This window comes from Perognathus longimembris, chromosome 25 (genome assembly GCF_023159225.1).
Source record: "Perognathus longimembris pacificus isolate PPM17 chromosome 25, ASM2315922v1, whole genome shotgun sequence".
Lineage (NCBI taxonomy): Eukaryota > Metazoa > Chordata > Mammalia > Rodentia > Heteromyidae > Perognathus > Perognathus longimembris.
This window is the reverse complement of record NC_063185.1, coordinates 24554704-24579034: the sequence shown is the minus strand read 5'-3', so window position 1 is coordinate 24579034 and position 24331 is coordinate 24554704. Positions and strand designations below refer to the sequence as shown.

The 24331-nt window shown below is 52.9% G+C and overlaps 1 protein-coding gene across 1 annotated transcript; it reads right to left on the bottom strand.

Annotated features, from left to right (window-relative positions):
- Positions 1-1722: 1722 nt before the first annotated feature.
- On the bottom strand, positions 1723-23682 carry LOC125341914 (gamma-aminobutyric acid type A receptor subunit pi). Its single transcript, XM_048334043.1, has 10 exons — positions 23543-23682; positions 20357-20452; positions 19883-20001; positions 19031-19098; positions 18143-18360; positions 10993-11075; positions 5834-5971; positions 5049-5201; positions 4130-4317; positions 1723-2474 (listed from the first exon to the last, which is right to left on the bottom strand). The coding sequence occupies exons 2-10, from the start codon at positions 20407-20409 to the stop codon at positions 2172-2174; spliced, it is 1323 nt and encodes a 440-aa protein (XP_048190000.1). The 5' UTR covers positions 20410-20452; positions 23543-23682; the 3' UTR covers positions 1723-2171.
- Between the last annotated feature and the right edge of the window lie 649 nt (positions 23683-24331).

Below are 24331 nucleotides of genomic sequence, written 5' to 3'. Positions count from 1 at the left end.
TGCAGTCTTAACCGGTTGCTAACCTGGGATTCTCTTTTTAGCTCATTTGCATGCCTTCAAACTTGGTGTCCTGCACAAACACTGGCCTTGATCTTGAACCCCTCGCTTATCATTGCATGCCTTCTTGTCATCTTGTAGCCAATTCATAAATACACATCTGCCTGTTCTTTCTTGGCACTGATGCAGAAGATTCAATGAGACGGGGGAAAGTTTGCTTTCTGTCTGTTCTATTCATTATTCACGTTCAGTAATCACATCCAGTTGGACTCATTCCTTCCATGTGGCAGACATACTGTATTTACCCTCTCCCTCTGCAAATAAAGTTTTCAGGCTGCTGTTTCTTTTTGCTAAGTAAGGCATTTGGCGTCTGCTTTCTCATCTGGCTTCCCACCAAAAACATCTGGAGCTTGGATTTTTGAAGCAAGGTCTCACTGTGAAGCCCAGGCTGGCCTTGAGCTCATGACCCTCTGCCCCAGGTTCTTGAGTGGTGGGATTATTACAGGAATAGGTGACCTTACCCTGCACTAGAGCCCACAAGGGAGAGGGAGACTCTGGGATCTGTTGCCTACAAACCTAGGATCCTCTCAAGGTTTGGGATCCACTGCTCCAAAGCACATGTGTCTGAGGCCTCACAACCCCCGCACCCAGCTGGCTGATTGTCTGTGAGCACCCACAAGACTCAGCCCATCCCCACGCATGGCTGTCTGTGACTTGCCTCAGTTAAAGGGTCCATAGCAAAGTGAGCAAATGGAACAGGACCGTGGAGCAAAGTTGAGGGGAAGGCGGGCGCGAGCCTACAGGAGTTTTCTGCCTGAGGAACCACAGGGCACGCTTCACTGTTCACTGCCGTGAACAGGCACAGCCTACACGCGACGGTGCCCACCTGGCCAGGGAGCTCCGTGGAGACTCGGGGCCCAGGACTCGCACGGGGGCACCGGCCACACAGGCGTCCTCCGCCTACTGAGTACCGAATCCCAGACGGGCAGGGGGACATAGGCGTTCAGCACAAACCACCTCATGAGTAATAAAAACGAAGGCATGTGAAGCTATTCCTATCAGCTAGAAACGGTGGGCGCCTAGGGCCAGCCTCGCCAGCAGACTTTGCGGGAACAGCTGCTACATGCCCACGACCTTCTCTCCCTGCTACCCGGCTGTCTAGAAAGGAGGTGGAGATGACCTTTGAAGCTTCAAAGTATGTTAACCAAGTTTCTATATAGGGGGGAGAAAGAGAACATTCTGGATGGAAATGAAGCTTCTGAATGAGAATGGAGGGTTGGGTGATGAGACATGAAGTTCTGTTTATGGAGGATGTGTGTGCGTGTGTGTGTGTGTGTGTGTGTGTGTGTGTGTGTATACTGGGGTTTGAACTCAGGGCCTCCTACTTGCTAGGCACTGGTGGCTCATATCTGTCATCCTAGCTACTCAGAAGGCTGAGATCTGAGGATCACAGTTCAAAGCCAGCTGAGGCAGGGAAGTCTATGAGAACCTTACAATAAACTGCCCCCCCACCCCACCCCCCCAAAAAAACCCCAACAAACCAACAAAGCTCAAAGTTGTGCTATGGCTGAAGTAGTAAAGCACTATCCTTGATCAAAAGTAGCTCAGGGACAGGCCCAGGCCCTGAATTCACACCCTAGGACAGGCACAAAAGAAACCAAACCAACAGCCTCACCTTGGCATTGGGTTAGAGCAGTGAGTACAAATAAATTGACTTGCGTCACATTTCATTTTAATTAAAAACAAAGAGTATAAAATGTTAGTCTCTAAACAGGCAACCCCCTACTTCACAAGCACAGCAGAGAGTTAGTGAATGCCGGGATGATGAATTTGGACGTGACCCCTGACGCCCCAGCGTCACTCAGCACTTGTGAAGCGTCCTGCCCAGGCTCTCAGCTGTAAATGCAGACCAGGGAGCCTCTGGCACCCAGCCGGGCCGGCCGTAATCCTGGCTGCACCGGGTCTCCCTCACAGAGATGAGGGAGGTTTCTGTTACGAGACCCTGTGATGCTAGGCCCACATTGGTGGCTGAGAAGAGCGATGGCCGAACGCTATCGGAGCCACTTTGAAGCCCACTGGACGGGGCTGCGCATTTGGCCTAGAATGGCCTCCACCTCGTCATTGTCATCTCGTTCTGCTAAACGCCTGTGGCATGTAAGGAGTCGAACATCATCTCAAAAATACATGTAGTATGCCCAGTAAAATACATTGGCCAGCATAAAAATCAAAGGAAATAGCAGTTTGGAATATCGGTCAACATTGCTGGGGTTTTGAATTGTGAAACAATCTGCAATCTTGCCGATTTTCTCCCGGAAGATGACCTTAAACTTGTCACCGGCTTTCATTGTCAGGTCGCTGTAGTCAACATTGTCACCAGAAATCTCAATGCTGGCAAAGCTGATCTTCCGTTTAAAGCTGGAGATGGAGCTGTTGATGATGTTGGTGATGTTGACTTCCTCCACCTCCTTCTCTGCCCCCTGCATCACAGACAACGCAAAACAAAGAAGTGAATGTTGAGATAAGGAAAAGCATAGACGCCTAACCACTAGCAATGCGGCGGAACCTTAGCCACTGGCTGGCAGCTGGCATGGAAGCCCGCGGCCTGGCTTGCAGGTCCCTGTCTGTAACTCAGTGGCGTGTCCAATGAGCGGGACGTTTACCGTCCACTCCAGGTGCACAGGCAGCAGTGTGTGAAATGCCAAGTGCTCCTTCTATGACAGAGGTGGATGTTGGCGGATATTGAGGCCACAGCAGGTAATCCACAGGGCCCCTACCACCAGTCACCCAGCAGAACAAGGGCATTCCGCTATCTCTAGTTCAGATCCCATCTCTTTCCCTAATCTAGCAAATCTAGATCTTGGGGGGAGGGGTACAGTTGAACTTTCTTTCCCTTCTGAAAGCCAACAGGTAGCAAAATAAACAAATTTAGACTCCTTTCAGTCCGGCCCGCATGCTCATTCCTCTTTGGGTAGGGCCAGTGGCTCCTTTGGGTATTCCGAGTCCCAGCACATTTCACGAGTTAGATCCCTATCCTTTTCCTGCCCGTAAGCATGAGCTGTGATACGCTGACATCTACCAAGCTTCGCTCCCAAAGGACTCCAGGGTTCCACGCGGTTGTAAAGGCCGCCTGTTCGCAGTGTGGCCATGGCCGTCTGCAGGAGAGGGGAAGGGAGGTGGCAGAATTTCGAGGCTACACAGTTGTAGGCAGAAATCTTGGCCTTCCCCCCTCGTTCTACCTGTCTCTGGGGTAAGTCACTGCCCTTTTGATTCCTCAGATTCCACAACTGTAAAAATGGAGATTAGCCTCACTGGATGGTTACAAGCGCCTGAAAGGTTAGAATATTACAAAAGGCTTGTTACTGTGTCTTGGCACATGAAAGTGCTCAATAAGCGATGATGATGATGATAATGATGTTGATGATTATCAGAGATCTGGACCTTGGCCTTCCACTGCTGTATAGAATGACTGCTCCCCTGTGAGTCTCTTGATTAGCAGAAAAAAATGTGCTAATCAAGAAAAATTTTATGATTTCATTTCTTCCAATCGTTTGTAAATTAGTAGCTATCTAAAGAACTAAACAGTGATTAAATCTTAGTCTGAAATTTGCAAACAACTGATCATGTTTGGTTTGATATTGGAATTTGCTACACATGCTGGTTCCTGCAGTTATAATTTTATATTGCATCTGGGAAACAGTTACTTTCTGCCAAAGAATTAAATGTGTTGGTATCTCATTGTACATGGTGAAGAGAAACATCCTTGCCCCTTCCTTTTTTTGTGTGTGTGTCAGGGACTTGAACTCAGGGCTGGGCATTCTCCCTGAGCTTTTCCACTCAAGGCTAGTGCTCTACTACTTAAGCCCCAGCTCCACTTCTGGCTTTTTGCTGGTTAATTTGGAGATAAGAGTCTCATAGACTTTCCTTCCCATCTGACTTTGAACTGTGATCCTCAGACCTCAGCCTCCTGAGTAGCTAGGATGACAGGTGCAAGCCACTGGCCCTCAGCTGAGAACCCTTTATAAAGGGGCCCATGGCAACTGGGGAGCCCCGGGTGAGACTCACTGGAACTCACTGCTCACATCCAGACAGTATGCCGCAGCAGGTGACAGATTGCAGACAAACAAGCGCTTACCCTGTCCTTGGCTGCCATCTGCTGTAAGGAGCTGTAGTGTGCGATGGCGTACTCCAGCAAGGCCCCGAACACGAAGCTGAAGCAGATGCCCAGGTACACGTCGATGGCCTTGATGAAGCAGTTGGTGTTAGGCAGGGACGTGCGGGAGCCGATCATCAGCGTGGTCATCGACAGCACAGTAGTCACCCCTGGAAAACAGGAGGGCAACATGCCTGTGCTTGCCCCCACGACCCATCTCCTGCCCCTGGCTGTGGCTCCACTCGGGAGCCAGTGAGGTGAAGACAGGACTCGGAAACGCAGCTGATCGCATTCCGGAGGATGGGTCGGGTGATCTGTCTACGCTGCATAGACAGAAGCAACGTGGCTCTGTAAACATTTCACCTCCGTTGCTCTCCTATGGGGGTGGGCAATACAGAGTATAACTGACAATGGGCCATCTAATCACATTTCTCCCTTACTTGTCACTGTAAGACAGAAAACATAACTGTAAGAGAAAAAAAAAACCCCAAACACTTCCCCTAAAGTTGTCTTTCTCTGTCTCTGTCTTCTTTTTTCTTTCTCTCTCTGTAGAAGAGTCTCTCAAGAGATCAGTTCTTGAAATTTCCCTATGGCTACTGATGAGAACAATGGTGATTAAACCCTTGTTTAATCCTGTTGACACAGGACTCCGGGCGTTCACATACAGGATATTCTTAGGAGGAGAGGAACACAAAGGCACAATGCCTATGTGCCTCTGATAATATAAAATAATACTGATCGAGAGATGAACTCCAAGTAATGGAAACTAAAAAGGAAGGAAGAAAGCAAGCTTCTTGGAGGGCTCGGAGGCGTGGCGCAAGTGACAGAACACCAGTCTAGCAAGTGCAAGGCTGTGAGTTCAAACCTCAATACGAAGCCCACTGCCCACTCAGATGCTTACCAATGCAGGTTCTTGCAGGCACGGAGTCCAGGGAGATCCAGAAAGAAACCCAGGACAGCACCACCAGGAACGTGGAAGGGACATAGGTTTCCAGGATGAAATACAAAACGTTTCTCCGCAGTTCAAACTGCAAGACCAGTCGCGTGTAATTTCCTGACAGGCAAACGAGGGACAGAGTCAGTCGCATCTGCTCGCGCAGGGCTAGGGCTTCCTGGAGGGGTGTGGGACGGAGGGGGATTCCATCTACTGCTGTTCACCAAGCCCAGGGACTCGGCCAGGAGCGACCCAGATGGTTTCTGCCCACGCCTTGGGTCCCACAGAGTGGGACTAGTTTGGAATTTTTCTGTAGCTGTGAAAGGGGCCTCGTCTCATGTTTAATGCCATGTAGGCTCAACTAAAACACATGGCGGTTTTGTAGGGTGAAAATAAGGGTGACATAACGTGAGAAGAAAATGCCAGCTGCTGGTGGGTACGTCAGCCTTTTAGAAAATGTCTGTGAGGCGCCACATTGGTGGAGGATGAAAAGCCCTCTCTCCCAGCTTGCGATCGCTAGGGAGGAGTTCCGTGCTTGGTGGTCCTTGCCACCAGTGGCGAAGAGCTACTCTCGTGTGCACGACTGTTGCCTGCGAGGGAGGGGCGGAGCTTGAGTGAGAAAACACTGGAGGTAAGTAGAGGACCATTTCAGTTCTTCCCTCCCCGTCCTTCTGGGGGTGCCCGGACCCCAAGCAGTAAGGTGGAGGAGGGGCATTCCAGGGTCCCCTTTGGGACCTCATCCGGTGCCCTACCTGTCTCCTGCTGGGATGTGGTGACTGAGGTGAAGTACCGCTGCACCGTGTACTGGGCCAGCCGCAGGTTCTCCAGGCCGCGCACGGAATCGTTGCCTCTCAGCCAGGTGAACTCCACGTCGCTTCCATCATAGCCCCCTGGCAAACGAGATGGAGCGCTGGCCAGTGTGCCGAGGGCCGCACACTGGCCTGCCTTCCCAGGTGGGCTAGGCACGGTGGTGGTCTCAGGGAGGTCACACGAGGCCCGTTCAGGGAGCGTATCGGCATGCGTGCAAAACCCAGACCCAACCCCCTCAGCCAGCCGCACCAAGCGCGTCTGCAGCGCGGCCCGGGCTGGCTCTGTGCAGGACCCTGGTGATCACAGCCATCTCTCACGAGACATTTACAGTCTCTTTGTCCTTATCTCTGTGATGTTCCCACAATACTGGGCATGTCTATTTCTTCCATTGAAGATGGACCTTTCCTTTACCTCTCTGAAACCTGAGATGTAGCTGACAGCCAGTGTGTGTGTGTGTGTGTGTGTGTGTGTGTGTGTGTGTGTGACATTATATTTCAAAATCAAGGAGCTGCCGGTTTGTTTTGCCCTCTTTCTACAGGAAACCTCAGACTCTGAGGAGTGACAAAGCTTTCTCAGGATGCAAGGCAGGAAGCAGATCCAGCACTGTACCCCAGGAAACTCTAACCCGTGGCCCGGGGTGACCATGATAATAGGTGCCATGTCTATCATTTAGCAAGCAATTACTGTCTGAGTGCCATACTGCATTACCATCTCAATTAATCCTCAAAATATCCTTGGAGGAGACCTGTGAATAGCTAATGAGCATATGAAAACAGCCTCCACGTCATTAATCATTAGAAAAATGCAAATCAGAGCCTGATAAGATGCCACCTCACCCTCATCAGAACAGTGAGGAGGAAGATGCCAGCAAGCAGCAAAGGTGCAGAGATGCTGAGACTGCGGGGTGGGGGGGGGATGGGGGGGAAGCAACGCATTCCAGCACTCCTAAAACTAAATTTACCATCCCACCAGAATTCTACTCCTGGGTATCTGCCAAGAGAAATGAAATCCTATTCACACAAAGACTGGGACACAAATGTCCACAGTCACAGCCAGACGCCGCTGACTCACACCCGTAACCCTAGCTATTCAACAGCTAAGATCTGCTGATGGCAGCTTGAAGCCAGCCTCGCCAGGAAAGTCCATGACACTTATCTCCAATCAACCAGAAAAAAAAAAAAAGGGGGAAGTGGAACTGAGGCTCAAGCGGCACAGGGCTAACCATGAGTGAAAAAGCTAAGGCCTTGAGTTCAAGCCTCAGGACAAGCTCAGTGAAATGTTCACCGTAGCATTATGCATTGTAGCCAAAACGTGGCAATAAAGTAAACGTTCACCAGCTGGTTAACGAATACTGTTACTCACACACGTGTGTGTATATCACACAAACATGCATACATGTATGTGTAGGTAGCATGTGCATACGCACGTGTGAGCGTGCATTGCATATACACACAGAAGTACGTAGTACACACACACAGGCACACTTCTCAGCAGCACAAAGAAACGGAGTCCGATGACTCACCAGGTTTATGAAGCTGCAAACATTTTGCAAAGCAGAAAAAGCCAGATGCAAAAGACCACATAGTGCATGGGTTCCATCTGTAGGAAATATTTGGGAAAGGCTGATTCACAGAGCAGGAAATGGGCCCACGGTGCCTGGGAACCGGAGGCTGGAAGGGGAGGAGCCTGCACACTGACCGGTACGGGTGGGAAGTTCTCTTGTGCAGGATGGCGGATGGCCGCACACCTTGACAAGGTTACTGAAATCTTTGAATTGTACATCTCAGATGGACAGGTCTCTGGCAAGTGGATTGCAAACATGTCACAAAACAAGACAGTGAGCTGGAAACAGCACTGAGAAACAGCAGCTCTGAAACACACCCCCACCAGCTTCATTATTCAAAGGCCATTGGGAACAACATGGCAGGGCGGGCCGGTGTTTTGTTAAGCATAAGCATGAGCTTGCCAAAGCCGGCGTCTTGAGGGGGGTCTCTCCCCCCTGTGATGCACCGGCGCCTGGGGGACTTTCACGTAACGATCATCTCTTTTGAGGTTGGCGTGTAGAAAAATCCCTTAGTCGGGTTTCTGTCCTCAAACAGCTGCCGCTGCCCCTCACTGCGGCTTCCTCTGCTTGCTGGGGACTGGGGGCGGCCCTGGTGCACGCGGAGTGCCGACGTTGGGGAGAATCTTGCTCCTGGGACTTGGAGTGAGCTCAGCACAACCCAGGCCATGGCTCCGACCACGTAGGATTCACATGGCTCCGTCTCTGATAATCTTAAGTTTTATTCTGCCACTAAATGGCTGCATTGCTTCAAGAAGGTTTTGCATGCCTTTAATCAATAAGATAATTAATCTGTGTGAGTCTTTAATTAAATGTCTACTTTTGAAAAATGGCTTCTCCCCGCAGTGGCTGTGCTTGCCTGACGCTGCTTGTCCTGAGAGCAGGGTGCGCGGTCCCCAGGGCGTGCGTCTCTGCACAAAGCCTTCATAAACTGTCTCTGCGAATCGATTGTCCCGTAATCAGTGCCCGGGTTTGCTGGACATTTCAGAGCAGCTTATAAAGGAGCTGAGCAGATGGTCAGACAGGGTCCAAGAGCTCATTTGACACATACCAAGGTTTCTCAGCACTGGCAAACCCCAGATCACAATACAGGTGCCTGTTTACTGGCATGATTGTTTTATACTTTACCTAAGTTGACTGACTTTTAAGCAACACTGGGGTTTGAACTCAGGGCCTCAGGCTTGCTAGGTAGGCGCTCTACCACTTGAACCACACCTTCAGTCCTTTAATGCACTGGTTATTTTTCAGATAGGGTTGTGTTTCCCTCCTCAGGCACGTGGCTAAGCAATAGTCCTATTTTTTTTCTATCATGGTCAGGTTGACAGGGCACACAACGATGTCCGCCTCTTGACTGAGAAAGAGTCTCATGAGTTGCTGTTCTAACCTGGACTGGCCATGAACCATGACCGCAGCCTTCTAAGGAACTAGGACTACCGACGTAAGCCACCAGCTTCTTTCTTTGCATTAGGTAATTTCTTACCTGTCAGTGGTGTGTGTGTGTGTGTGTGTGTGTGTGTGTGTGTGTGTGTGTGTGTGTGTGTGTTGTTATTGTTGAGGACCTGGCACACAGTAGGGCCTGGCACATGGTAGAGAAGGCCCTACCACTGGGCACCACCTTGCTCCTGGCTGCTCCCTAACCTTTGCTATGTTCTTTCTCACTCCTGCGCTTAGCAGATTCCGTGTCCCATGCTTTGTCCCAAGTCAGTTTCAACCTCATCTGACTCAGTTCCTCTCAGGATGGGAACCCTTTTGGACTTCTTGAGGGCTGGCACACCACTTGTGTCGGCCACACAGTGTCTAGTGCAGAGTCGCTTAGTTGTTTGCTAGATGAAGAGGCTATCTGCTGGAACCCAGCCAGCCAGCCGGGGCCTTGCGAGGGAAAAGGTGTAGAACTAAGATATTAGAATGAGTCAAAATAATGTTCTGGGGACACAGGAAAGGAAAGATGCTGGCCTTGGACCTACGTAATAGAAAGGAGCCAGCACAGGAACACATTTGGGAAACCAATGACCACATCACAGTTGTGTTTAACACTTGTGAGACGTGGTGAGTTCAGGGCAAGCAACCCATCGTGCCTCCATTTGGGGAAGATAAGGATACTAAATAGGCACCAGAGAAACTGCCAAGGAGTTGGGAGAAGCTTCCCACAATCCCCACATTACTGTTTAAAAGCCACTTTATGTCATAGTTGGGAAAAATATAGAACTCTGAGCATAGATAAGCCGTTGGAACGAAGGCCCCAGGTGCCTCTGTCTGGGTTGGGGGTGCTCGAACCAGCTTCGGCTGCAGGCGGCTCCTCTGAGCGCAGGGAGCGCAGGCCCAGCCTCAGGGCCTGTCACTGCGAGGGGGAGGCGGGACTTAGCTCACGGGGTTGGCAGCACTGGGCACGTGGGTGTAGCAGTGCTTGCCACGAGAAGAACTTCTGCTGGTCTTGTGGTGGGGACAGCTGTTTGGGCAGGGGCAGCACAGTGATGTCGAGTTAAGATCATCTCATTCCGCACGTCTTTCCCGAGGTCCTCACCCCCACCCCAGCCCCTCAGCTTCCTCACAGGGCATAAAGGGGGTCTTCTAGCAACCACAGTGATTTTTGCACTAGAAAAAGGACTAAGAATTGTTGTTTAAGCTTTGAGGCTTTACGGAATTCAAGGTGACACTCTGGGTCTGTTTGCTGCGAAGGGAAAAGTGGCTGGTGCAGGCCCGTGGCCTTGTCAGATTTGGGGCCTGGGGCCTGGGTGGAGATCATGGCTATGGAACTCTTCCGGAAGGACCCATCCCCACCACACCCTCTGAGGATGAGCAGCCCGGTGTCCTCCCCCCATCTCACCCGAGCCCAGTGCCCAGTGCTCAGTGCCCAGTGCCCCTGCTCCCTCACCCGAGCCCAGTGCCCTGCCCCCTCACCCAAGCCCCTGAGCCCAGTGCCCAGTGCCCTGCCCCCTCACTTGAGCCCAGTGCCCAGTGCCCAGTGCCCTGCTCCCTCACCCAAGCCCAGTTCCCGGTGCCCAGTGCCCTGCTCCCTCACCCGAGCCCAGTGACCAGTGCCCCGTGCCCAGTGCCCTGCTCCCTCACCCGAGCCCAGTGACCAGTGCCCAGTGCCCAGTGCCCCTGCTCCCTCACCCAAGCCAAGTTCCCAGTGCCCAGTGCCCTGCTCCCTCACCCGAGCCCAGTACCCAGTGCCCAGTGCCCTGGTCCCTCACCTGAGCCCAGTGCCCAGTGCCCTGCTCCCTCACCTGAGCCCAGTGCCCAGTGCCCTGTTCCCTCACCTGAGCCCAGTGCCCAGTGCCCAGTGCCCTGCCCCCTCACCCAAGCCCAGTGCCCAGTGCCCAGTGCCCTGCCCCCTCACCCGAGCCCAGTGCCCAGTGCCCAGTGCCCTGCCCCCTCACCCAAGCCCAGTGCCCAGTGCCCAGTGCCCCTGCTTCCCCGCCGTGTCCTCTTGTGACTGCTCTAACTACAGCCGTTAGCCCACAGGTCTGCGCCAGCCCAGCCGCAGGGCGCGCCACGTTCATCCACGGCCAGAGCCGGCCGGCCGCAGTGTGTACTCACAGCTCTCCAGCTGCAGCTTGCACGTCTGTGTGTCCATGGGGTATTTAGACAGGTCCATGTTACAAGTAACAGTTGTTGTGATTCTAAGAAAAGAAACACTGAGCATGAGCTGAGGGCCACAGGCGTGCTGAGGACAGAGAAGGGGCTCGTGTCCCGACTGCCCTGACTCCAGAGCCTAGCTGCCAACCATTCCAGCCCTTCACAGTCTCACACAGACGGTGCGGCATGCTGAGAAACAGGTGGCCACACAGGGACACACATGCTCGCAACACGTGCACGTGTGTACACACGCACATACACGCAGGTGCACATTTACATAGGACATGCATGTGCACACGCACAAACATGCATATACACGGCACACACGTGCAATACACACAGGTGCACATTCGTATACGAGGATGCATGTACACATATGAACATGCACACACAGGCACACACATACACACTTATACAGGATATGCACATGTGCACCTATGAACATGAATGCACACACACGCACGTGCACCTTTACATAAGATGTGCATGTGCACACTCATGAGCATGTATGCACACATGCGTGCTGCGGGACCACAGGTAAATGGAACATGAGCATTGGTTGGAGCTGGGTCGAGGTAGAGGCCTAGGAGGTTTCTTGAAAGAAGCTGATGTAAGGGCTGCTCTAGGGAGGTTTGAGAGCTAGAGGAGAGCCTAGAAATTCTGCTGATTGTCTGATAACTTCTGGCTCCTCCTTGGGTGTAAACACTGGCCACACTCATGTTGGACTCCAGTCTCTTCCCCAGGCTTCTGAGGAGGTGGTGCACACACGCCTGGCACACCGAGGCCAGCCCTAAGGGCTGCCGCACGCCCTCTTCCAGCCAACCAGGGCCCTGCCAGCAGTGGAGGCGCTTCAGGCCTCAGGGCTTGGGAGGGGACGAGGTGAGCCTGTGGCTTCAGGATTCTTCTTTGTGCCCCCAGACAAGCCACAGGGCAGGATCTAAGAGGGCAGGGGCAGGAGAAGTGGAGGGCACAGTGGCCACTTAGGAACTGGCCAGAACTACCCAAGGCATCTGAGCCTTCTTGACGCCTCAGGTAGCCACTCACCTGAGTGCACACAGTAACCACTCACCTGAGAGTATACAGATGACCTCACCTGAGTGCACACAGTAACCACTCACTCACCTGAGAGTACACAGATGAACACTCACCTGAGTGCACACAGTAACTACTCACTCACCTGAGAATACACAGATGAACACTCACCTGAGAGTACACAGATAACCACTCACCTGAGTGCACACAGTAACCACTCACTCACCTGAGAATACACAGATGAACACTCACCTGAGTGCACACAGTAACCACTCACTCACCTGAGAGTATACAGATGAACACGCACCTGAGTGCACACAGTAACCACTCACTCACCTGAGAGTACACAGATGATCACTCACCTGAGTGCACACAGTAACCACTCACTCACCTGAGAGTACACAGATGAACACTCACCTGAGTGCACACAGTAACCACTCACTCACCTGAGAGTACACAGATGAACACTCACCTGAGTGCACACAGTAACCACTCACCTGAGAGTACACAGATGAACACTCACCTGAGTGCACACAGTAACCACTCACTCACCTGAGAATACACAGATGACCACTCACTCACCTTAGAGTACACAGATGAACACTCACCTGAGTGCACACAGTAACCACTCACTCACCTGAGAGTACACAGATGAACACTCACCTGAGTGCACACAGTAACCACTCACTCACCTGAGAATACACAGATGACCACTCACTCACCTTAGAGTACACAGATGAACACTCACCTGAGTGCACACAGTAACCACTCACTCACCTGAGAGTACACAGATGAACACTCACCTGAGCACACACAGTAACCACTCACTCACCTGAGAGTACACAGATGAACACTCACCTGAGTGCACACAGTAACCACTCACTCACCTGAGAATACACAGATGAACACTCACCTGAGCACACACAGTAACCACTCAATCACCTGAGAATACACAGATGACCACTCACTCACCTGAGAGTACACAGATGAACACTCACCTGAGTGCACACAGGTAACCACTCACTCACCTGAGAGTACACAGATGACCTCACCTGAGTTCACACAGGTAACCACTCACTCACCTGAGAGTATACAGATGAACACTCACCTCAGCACACACAGTAACCACTTACTCACCTGAGAGTACACAGATGACCTCACCTGAGTGCACACAGTAACCACTCACTCACCTGAGAGTATACAGATGAACACGCACCTGAGTGCACACAGTAACCACTCACTCACCTGAGAGTACACAGATGAACACTCAGCTGAGCACACACAGTAACCACTCACTCACCTGAGAATACACAGATGAACACTCACCTGAGCACACACAGTAACCACTCACTCACCTGAGAGTACACAGATGAACACTCACCTGAGTGCACACAGTAACCACTCACTCACCTGAGAGTACACAGATGACCTCACCTGAGTGCACACAGTAACCACTCACTCACCTGAGAGTATACAGATGAACACGCACCTGAGCACACACAGTAACCACTCACTCACCTGAGAGTACACAGATGAACACTCACCTGAGCACACACAGTAACCACTCACTCACCTGAGAGTACACAGATGAACACTCAGCTGAGCACACACAGTAACCACTCACTCACCTGAGAGTTTACAGATGAACACGCACCTGAGTGCACACAGTAACCACTCACTCACCTGAGAGTACACAGATGAACACTCACCTGAGCACACACAGTAACCACTCACTCACCTGAGAGTACACAGATGAACACTCACCTGAGTGCACACAGTAACCACTCACTCACCTGAGAATACACAGATGAACACTCACCTGAGCACACACAGTAACCACTCAATCACCTGAGAATACACAGATGACCACTCACTCACCTGAGAGTACACAGATGAACACTCACCTGAGTGCACACAGGTAACCACTCACTCACCTGAGAGTACACAGATGACCTCACCTGAGTTCACACAGGTAACCACTCACTCACCTGAGAGTATACAGATGAACACTCACCTCAGCACACACAGTAACCACTTACTCACCTGAGAGTACACAGATGACCTCACCTGAGTGCACACAGTAACCACTCACTCACCTGAGAGTATACAGATGAACACGCACCTGAGTGCACACAGTAACCACTCACTCACCTGAGAGTACACAGATGAACACTCAGCTGAGCACACACAGTAACCACTCACTCACCTGAGAATACACAGATGAACACTCACCTGAGCACACACAGTAACCACTCACTCACCTGAGAGTACACAGATGAACACTCACCTGAGTGCACACAGTAACCACTCACTCACCTGAGAGTACACAGATGACCTCACCTGAGTGCACACAGTAACCACTCACTCACCTGAGAGTATACAGATGAACACGCACCTGAGCACACACAGTAACCACTCACTCACCTGAGAGTACACAGATGAACACTCACCTGAGCACACACAGTAACCACTCACTCACCTGAGAATACACAGATGAACACTCACCTGAGTGCACACAGTAACCACTCACTCACCTGAGAGTACACAGATGAACACTCAGCTGAGCACACACAGTAACCACTCACTCACCTGAGAGTTTACAGATGAACACGCACCTGAGTGCACACAGTAACCACTCACTCACCTGAGAATACACAGATGACCACTCACTCACCTTAGAGTACACAGATGAACACTCACCTGAGTGCACACAGTAACCACTCACTCACCTGAGAGTACACAGATGACCTCACCTGAGTGCACACAGTAACCACTCACTCACCTGAGAGTATACAGATGAACACGCACCTGAGTGCACACAGTAACCACTCACTCACCTGAGAATACACAGATGAACACTCACCTGAGTGCACACAGTAACCACTCACTCACCTGAGAGTACACAGATGAACACTCAGCTGAGCACACACAGTAACCACTCACTCACCTGAGAGTACACAGATGAACACTCACCTGAGTGCACACAGTAACCACTCACCTGAGAGTATACAGATGAACACTCACCTGAGTGCACACAGTAACCACTCACTCACCTGAGAGTACACAGATGAACACGCACCTGAGTGCACACAGTAACCACTCACTCACCTAAGAGTACACAGATGAACACTCACCTGAGTGCACACAGTAACCACTCACTCACCTGAGAGTACACAGATGACCACTCACTCACCTGAGAGTACACAGATGAACACTCACCTGAGTGCACACAGTAACCACTCACTCACCTGAGAGTACACAGATGAACACTCACCTGAGAGTACACAGATGAACACTCACCTGAGAGTACACAGATGAACACTCACCTGAGAGTACACAGATGAACACTCACCTGAGAGTACGCAGATGAACACTCACCTGAGTGCACACAGTAACCACTCACTCACCTGAGAGTATACAGATGAACACTCACCTGAGCACACACAGTAACCACTCACTCACCTGAGAATACACAGATGAACACTCACCTGAGCACACACAGTAACCACTCACTCACCTGAGAATACACAGATGACCACTCACCTGAGTGCACACAGTAACCACTTACTCACCTGAGAGTACACAGATGAACACTCAGCTGAGCACACACAGTAACCACTCACTCACCTGAGAGTACACAGATGAACACTCACCTGAGTGCACACAGTAACCACTCACCTGAGAGTATACAGATGAACACTCACCTGAGTGCACACAGTAACCACTCACTCACCTGAGAGTACACAGATGAACACGCACCTGAGTGCACACAGTAACCACTCACTCACCTAAGAGTACACAGATGAACACTCACCTGAGTGCACACAGTAACCACTCACTCACCTGAGAGTACACAGATGAACACTCAGCTGAGCACACACAGTAACCACTCACTCACCTGAGAGTACACAGATGAACACTCACCTGAGTGCACACAGTAACCACTCACCTGAGAGTATACAGATGAACACTCACCTGAGTGCACACAGTAACCACTCACTCACCTGAGAGTACACAGATGAACACGCACCTGAGTGCACACAGTAACCACTCACTCACCTGAGAATACACAGATGACCACTCACTCACCTTAGAGTACACAGATGAACACTCACCTGAGTGCACACAGTAACCACTCACTCACCTGAGAGTACACAGATGAACACTCACCTGAGTGCACACAGTAACCACTCACTCACCTGAGAATACACAGATGACCACTCACTCACCTTAGAGTACACAGATGAACACTCACCTGAGTGCACACAGTAACCACTCACTCACCTGAGAGTACACAGATGAACACTCACCTGAGTGCACACAGTAACCACTCACTCACCTGAGAGTACACAGATGAACACTCACCTGAGTGCACACAGTAACCACTCACTCACCTGAGAGTACACAGATGAACACTCACCTGAGTGCACACAGTAACCACTCACTCACCTGAGAGTACACAGATGAACACGCACCTGAGTGCACACAGTAACCACTCACTCACCTAAGAGTACACAGATGAACACTCACCTGAGTGCACACAGTAACCACTTACTCACCTGAGAGTACACAGATGAACACTCAGCTGAGCACACACAGTAACCACTCACTCACCTGAGAGTACACAGATGAACACTCACCTGAGTGCACACAGTAACCACTCACCTGAGAGTATACAGATGAACACTCACCTGAGTGCACACAGTAACCACTCACTCACCTGAGAGTACACAGATGAACACGCACCTGAGTGCACACAGTAACCACTCACTCACCTAAGAGTACACAGATGAACACTCACCTGAGTGCACACAGTAACCACTCACTCACCTGAGAGTACACAGATGAACACTCAGCTGAGCACACACAGTAACCACTCACTCACCTGAGAGTACACAGATGAACACTCACCTGAGTGCACACAGTAACCACTCACCTGAGAGTATACAGATGAACACTCACCTGAGTGCACACAGTAACCACTCACTCACCTGAGAGTACACAGATGAACACTCACCTGAGTGCACACAGTAACCACTCACTCACCTGAGAGTACACAGATGAACACGCACCTGAGTGCACACAGTAACCACTCACTCACCTAAGAGTACACAGATGAACACTCACCTGAGTGCACACAGTAACCACTCACTCACCTGAGAGTACACAGATGACCACTCACTCACCTGAGAGTACACAGATGAACACTCACCTGAGTGCACACAGTAACCACTCACTCACCTGAGAGTACACAGATGAACACTCACCTGAGAGTACACAGATGAACACTCACCTGAGAGTACACAGATGAACACTCACCTGAGAGTACACAGATGAACACTCACCTGAGAGTACGCAGATGAACACTCACCTGAGTGCACACAGTAACCACTCACTCACCTGAGAGTATACAGATGAACACTCACCTGAGCACACACAGTAACCACTCACTCACCTGAGAATACACAGATGAACACTCACCTGAGCACACACAGTAACCACTCACTCACCTGAGAATACACAGATGACCACTCACCTGAGTGCACACAGTAACCACTTACTCACCTGAGAGTATACAGATGACCACTCACCTGAGTGCACACAGTAACTACTCACTCACCTGAGAGTACACAGATGACCTCACCTGAGTGCACACAGTAACCACTCACTCACCTGAGAGTACACAGATGACCTCACCTGAGTGCACACAGTAACCACTCACTCACCTGAGAGTACACAGATGAACACTCACCTGAGTGCACACAGTAACCACTCACCTGAGAGTATACAGATGAACACTCACCTGAGTGCACACAGTAACCACTCACTCACCTGAGAGTACACAGATGAACACTCACCTGAGCACACACAGTAACCACTCACTCACCTGAGAATACACAGATGAACACTCACCTGAGTGCACACAGTAACCACTTACTCACCTGAGAGTACACAGATGAACACTCAGCTGAGCACACACAGTAACCACTCACTCACCTGAGAGTACACAGATGAACACTCACCTGAGTGCACACAGGTAACCACTCACTCACCTGAGCACACTCAGATAAACACTCACCTGAGTGCATACAGGACCGTGCCGTTGGAGAAGAGGCGGATGAGCCTGTTTCTCACAGTGACCTCGTGGAGAAAGGACTTCTTGGACTCAACGATGTACGTGTCTGGCACCCAGAGGAACTCCACGAGGCGGGCGTCCAGCGTGAAGCTCTTGTTGCCCTCAAATACCAGCCGCGGGTCTGTCCAGCGCTGGCGGAGGTAGATGGTGGCCGTGTAGTCCTGGTGGGCAGGGGGGTGGATGCCAAAATCGGAAGGTAAGGGGTCCAGTTTTCCCTTCCCCCTGCTTAGACCAGGAGAACACAGGCATGGGAGAGTGGCTGTATTGTGGGCAGTTACCCCCAATGACCCCCACCGCCGTGGGAGTGGGAACAGGCCCTTGACCCAGGTGGCATAAGGCTCACAGGGACAGACACCAGAAGGGCCTCCCCAGAGGGTTCAGTGGGTGATGCCCAGAGTCAGCCGGCATGCACAGCAGGTCCTTCCGGCAGATGGCCGTTAGTGTGGCCTTGTCTCTGGTGTATGTGTTCTCGTAGGGAAGTCACTAGGTTGAGTGACAGCTCTCATCAGCTGTCCCCCTCTCTGAAGGACAGCGCTCATCAGCTTTCCCTGGCTCTGAAGGACTCTGAGGGACTGAGGCTTTTCTCCCTCACTAATGCACCCACTTCGTTTTCTGGATTCTCTCCTCCTGGCCTCTGAATCTGTTTTCTGATCATCAGAAAACATGCCTGTAAGACCTGCGGTCCTGACTTGGGAGACAGTGCTCCGGCCTCTGTCAGTCCAGATACAGGAGGCTGGAAACCTTTCGTCCTGGTTTTTGAGTGACCCAGAAGCATTTCCCCGTTAAGCACGAGGAAAGGGAGCCTTGGCTGGCACGGAGGGAGGGCCTTACCATGTTGCTCTCTGAAATGCTGGAGATGCTTGCGATGTCCAAAGTCAGTGCTATGTGAACTGGGGCTCCTGGAAATGAAGAAACAGAGACTTACATGGCAACACAGACCCCGGTGTTTCCCCCCGCAGCCAGCCACCTCTGCCTCCGTGCCCCTATACGGACAGCCCTCACCGCAGTGGAGACAAAAACGTGAAGCAGGACACAATACTAACTTGCTACAAAAACTGGGATCATGCAGAACTGTAAAGTGTAAAAAGTTAATTTACCTTCCTCTTCTCAGGAACAAGCCTGGTATATAGTGTACCTGCTTTTGGGGGGCCTAATCGCAGGGCCTTTCTCTCTCTCTCCCTCTCTGTCTCTCTGTCTCTGTCTCTGTCTCTGTCTCTCTGTCTCTCTCTGTCTCTGTCTCTGTCTCTCTGTCTCTCTGTCTCTCTGTCTCTCTGTCTCTCTGTCTCCCTGTCTCCCTGTCTCTGTCTCTGTCTCTCTCTCCTTGTCTATCTCTGTCTGTTTGTCCCTCCCCCCGCCCCCCGACATTTTGCTGACTCACTGGAGATGGGCCCTCACAGACTTTTCTGCCCAGCTACACAGTCTTAGCCATGGGACTGGGTTGGCAGAGGCTCTCCCCTCGTCCGTGGGGGAGAGGACACGTTTACCCTGAGAATGGACTGCAATGCTTTCTCTGGGGTGGCGTGAAAACCCATTGGCCCAGGTCCTCCTCCCTTGCTCCCAATCCCTAACTCAGGCTGCAGAGCAGGAGCAGGTGTCTCCCGAACCCCCCCCAGCCCTCGGAGGCCTTTGGTCTCTGCTCCTGTCCTTTTGAAATTGAAGTCCTGGTGGCAAAGGATAACCTACCGCCAAAATTGGGCCTGAGAAATTTGTTGTAGCCCGCTGTGAGGTTCTCGAAGCCAGGCAGGGAAAGCTTGTCGCCCCTGCTGGCCTCCGTGTGGAACTGGCTGCCCTGGACGCACATCCTGGAAAAGACAACGGGCGGGCGTGGCGGTCTCAGCTTGCTCAGGTGTGAATGAGCTTGAACTTGGGTGCCCTCTCCTAAGGAGAAATCTGCTGGTAGCTCATGACTTTGCCTCTCCTTCTTACTACCCATTTGCCATCTGCCAAAATGTGTGGCCAACCTCCAAGCACCTTGTCAAAGCCCCAAGGGGGCTCCACTTTGGAAACATTTATTCTCTCAGTACAACTAATAGAAAAAAACGTCGTATTGTTCTGGTGCTCTCGGGGAGGGAAGGACTGGACCTGGCTTTGCCATGTGCTGTCCCTCCCACCACAGCCATCCACAGAGGCCTTCGACCCCTGGGGAGCAGCGCTCACCTTGGCGAGAGGAGATGGAGGCACACAAAGGCCAAGAGGAGTCTGTGGCTCATGGCGAGGAGCTGTTCAGACAGCGTGGGTCCGCGGAGCAATCACCTGGGGAGACAGAGGGCCAGGTGAGGGGGGCGGGCCGGGCGCCCTGCCTGGCCCAGCTCCTCTGTGGAGGCACCGGCGGGCGCACACCTCCTCCCCGGGCCCTGACCCCCTGTGCCTCCGGGTCTGGGGACATTTGGAGGGTTCTACTGTCAATCCATCATCAGAACCCTGCTCTACGTACTTGGGGCACCCCAAGGCTGTCCTTACCCTGCCTTTGTTCTGGTACCCCCAACTCCTGCTCGACTCAGCAAGCCAGCTTCCTTCCTTCTTTCCTCCCTCCCCCCCCATCCCTCCCTTCCTCCCTCCCTCCCTCCCTCCCTTCCTTTTCTTTCTTTTTGTGCTAATGCTTGAATTCAGGGCCAGAGCACTGTCCCTTAGCTTTTTTTGCTAAAGGCTATGCATATCATTTGAGCCACGTGTCCATCCTGAATCCTGAATTTTTGGTGGTTATTTTGGAGATGGCATCTCATGTACTTTTCTGCCCCAGCTGTCTTTGAATCATAATCCATCTCAGCCTAGGGTTATAGATGTGAGCTACGGTGCTGGACTCCCTCCCACTATTCTTTCCTCTAGTCTCAGACCTCAGGGGTACCTATCGCTTTATCCACAAATAAGTATATATTTCTACATAAAGAAAAAAAAACAGAATTGGGGTGTAGGCTATGTGGGTTTTCGTTGTTGTTTAATACTTTGTGCATGTTTGTTGAGATAAGCACCTCTGAAGTAGTTACAACCATTCTCGTTGTGTGTGTGTGTGTGTGTGTGTGTGTGTGTGTGTGTGTGTGTGGTGGGGGTGGCAAACCTCGCTCTCAGAGGACAGACACATTCGAAGGCCACACCGGAATCAGAGGCCGGCTTGAACGCTGACCTGCGGCCTCTCAGTCACTGCCCCACCCCCACCCCATTCTTCCAGAATCAGCAACACCTTTCCGTGTCCCTTCACATAGACCTGCCTCGCTCTCCTCAATGCCTGCAAGCCAGCCATCATCTCCTGCCATTCAGTACCAACATTTATATGTGGCCTAGTTATGAACATAGTCTCCGAAGACTTTCTGTAACCAAACCAACAGTGGGCGTCTTTGGACATAAACCAGCTCTTATAGGTCTTCAAGGTTTTTCTTTTTTTGTTCCTTCTGCCCCCCTGTCCTTGCCCTGGTCCCAGCACCAAGTTCCAGAGGCTCCTGTGCCCCCATCTCTGCACTGAGTGGTTAAAAGGTTGAACACACTCCTCCTCTGCAGCAGACGGCCATCCTGCATGGGGGCCGGAGGCAAGTTTGAACCACAGGACCCCTTAACCTGCTGGCTCTGGAGCCAGGCCAGAAAGTGAGTACACAAGCAACTCTACCTGGGGAGGAAGGGCTAGGGCCAGAGGGAAGAGTGCACGGTGCTGGCCATCTGGACAAGGAGCGGTGGGCCCTGGAGAGTTTGGGGAAAGAGCTGGAAGCCTGCTCTCCTCTGCTCTACCTTCCCCGCCTGCCTCCTGCCTGCTCTGCGGCTGCTTCCTAGTCTGGACTGAATTAATTGGCTTGGATTCATTTGGGATTGTTCTTGTACTTCCAGCAGCTAACTGCTCCTGGTCTGTCAGCTGGGGAGCTGTCAGGATAGGCTTTCCCTGTGGCCAAATCCACCCCCCGCCCCCCCGCCGCATGGAGAGAGGTTGGGCTGTGGGCTTCAGAACCTCTCCTGAGGGGTCTCTGGCTCAGAAGCCTGGCCCATTCTTCTCTGCTTGCTCTGCTGGAAAGTCTTCTAAATGCCTGCCGGGTGCTGGGTGCCGGGTGCTGGGTGCAGTGTTGATGCGTAATTACATTCCCTTCTCAGGGTGCTGTGGTGCAGGGGAGGAATCTCAGATCTGCGGGGGTTTGGCCCAGGTCACCATGCAGTTCAGTGGCCACACTTTGAATCTTTGTCCTCCAAGTCCCTGCTCTTTGCCCTGCACCCAGAAAGAGGGACCTGGGTCCTTAAACCAATGGGGATGGCCCCGGGCTCTGCCCCTGTTCCTAGGGCAAGGCACAAAGGTCCCCACACTGGAGGGGATGTCCCCGGCTCTACCCCAGGTCCCCAGCCTGGCCCTGGGTGGAGTGCTGTTCCACAGTGCACCCAGTAGCGAGCAAGGCTTGGGCCAACCACCCACGGGCTGAGAAGCCAGTCCCCAGCGATTTTCCTCTGCGCCTACCTGGTGGGAAGCTAGGCCTTCCCTTAGGACGCAGTCCTTACAGAAGGCATCGGTGGAAACCCTGAGCTACCGGGGTGGTGTCCGGGAAGCCACCTCCCTGCTGCCCGGCCACTCCAGCCTCTGCTGGGCACGGGGACTTTCCCTGGAGGCTCATGGCCGCTTGCGCTCAGATACCCACATCTCCATAGGGCTGAACAGCCTCAGTGTTCCCCTCTGATGGATGGGAATAAAGAACGGCGCATAACCACCCACTCTCCTCCTCCTGCTGCCTCCGTGTGCCCCGTGGGGAGCTCCGGATCCCCACTCCCACACAGCGAGCCCTCAGCTCAAGTGCGGGCAAGCCTGCGCTGCCCTCCAGAGTGAGGGCAGACCTGCCATGCAGCCCGGGAGGGTGCGGCGGGCCCGGGTGACCGTGCTGCCCGGAGACCTGGGCGCTGCTCTCCCCTCTCTGTCTCTGAAATGCAAGGTGGCTGCGGCGGGTGAAGGTGCCACGCCCTGGCCTCCTCCCCACCCTGCCCATTCCTCAAGGCAGTCAGTCACTTGTGGGGAGCTGGCGGGGGATCTGAATGGGGCGCTGGAGCCCTGGGCCTCCCGGGGACAGGACAGTGGGGGGGGGGCGGGATGCCGGGCCGCGGTGAGGGGTGCCCGGCTGCTCCCGTCTGCGGCTCGGTGGGCCGTGGAGGCTGGTGTCAACCATTCAGGTTGCCACTTGCTCTGCGGTGGTACTATGTCTCCCGGAGCCTTACTTTCCTCCACTTTAAAGGGGGGAATCGCACCGTGGTAAAAACCCAAGGCAGGGAAATGGCTCAGCAAATTCTAGCTCCCTTCCCTTCCTCCGTGCTGTGGGCAGTCCCTGCAGGCTGGCCTCCTTTCCTCCCCTCCCTAGGCCACCAGAGGCCAGCGTGGAGGTCTCTTACCGGGAGCAGCTGGAGTGGGTCAGAGCAGGCGCTCGGGGCCTCCAGGCAGGCTATCCAGGCAGCCCATCCTCCTCCGGCAGCCCTGACCTCTGGGAGGGTGCACCCAGCCACTCTGATGGCGGGAAGGCAGTGCGGCTGACCCAGCTGCAGTGGGGCCGGTGGGCGGAGCCCGGCAGCTCCTCCCTGGGTGGGGCCCTGACAAGCCCCAGGCCCTGGGAATCCCGTCTCCCCCCATTCTAAGTTCATGTCTCTGCGCCTCCTCCTCTGCATCCTTGCTGGGTCCTGCCTCAGGTCCCAGCTAGGAATTACCCCTGAGATCTGGGACCCCTGGGGCCCAGGGAAGGGAGGCCCCGCCCTCTCTGCCAGGTGCTGCTCTTGGGGCATCTGCTCTGGCCGGCACCCAGGACAGAGTGAGCAGGGGAAAGCCACGCCGTCATCCCGGTGGTCTTCCGCCTCGCAGCCCGAAGCCCAGAGCTTGCTCACGTCTCAGACACGGATCCTGGCTGTGCATCCTCAAGACTGGCGGAAAGACAGCACCTTGTTAAGACGCCCGGGGCCCCGCGCTTTCCAGACCGGCAAGTTTCAGAAAGAGACACCGAGTGCATAAATGGAGAGAGAGATGCAGAGAGAAATGCAGAGAGTCTCTCTGCATACATGCCAGAGAGACTCAAGAGAGCAGCCCGGGAAGAGGGGACCAAACTTCCCCGGTCCTGCCGCTCCTCCCGTACCCCATGTCCCCCTGCGCCCCCCTCTCCACCAGCCAGGCCCCCCGGGAGGACTCCCACCTCC

Coding starts and splice junctions, on each gene's coding strand:
- LOC125341914 (XM_048334043.1), bottom strand. CDS start 20,409: ATGAGCCACAGACTCCTCTTGGCCTTTGTGTGCCTCCATCTCCTCTCG. Junction 18,361..19,030: donor GCATTTCAGAGAGCAACATG/GTAAGGCCCTCC, acceptor CCTGCCCACCAG/GACTACACGGCCACCATCTA. Junction 4,318..5,048: donor GCCTGCAAGAACCTGCATTG/GTAAGCATCTGA, acceptor CCTGTTTTCCAG/GGGTGACTACTGTGCTGTCG.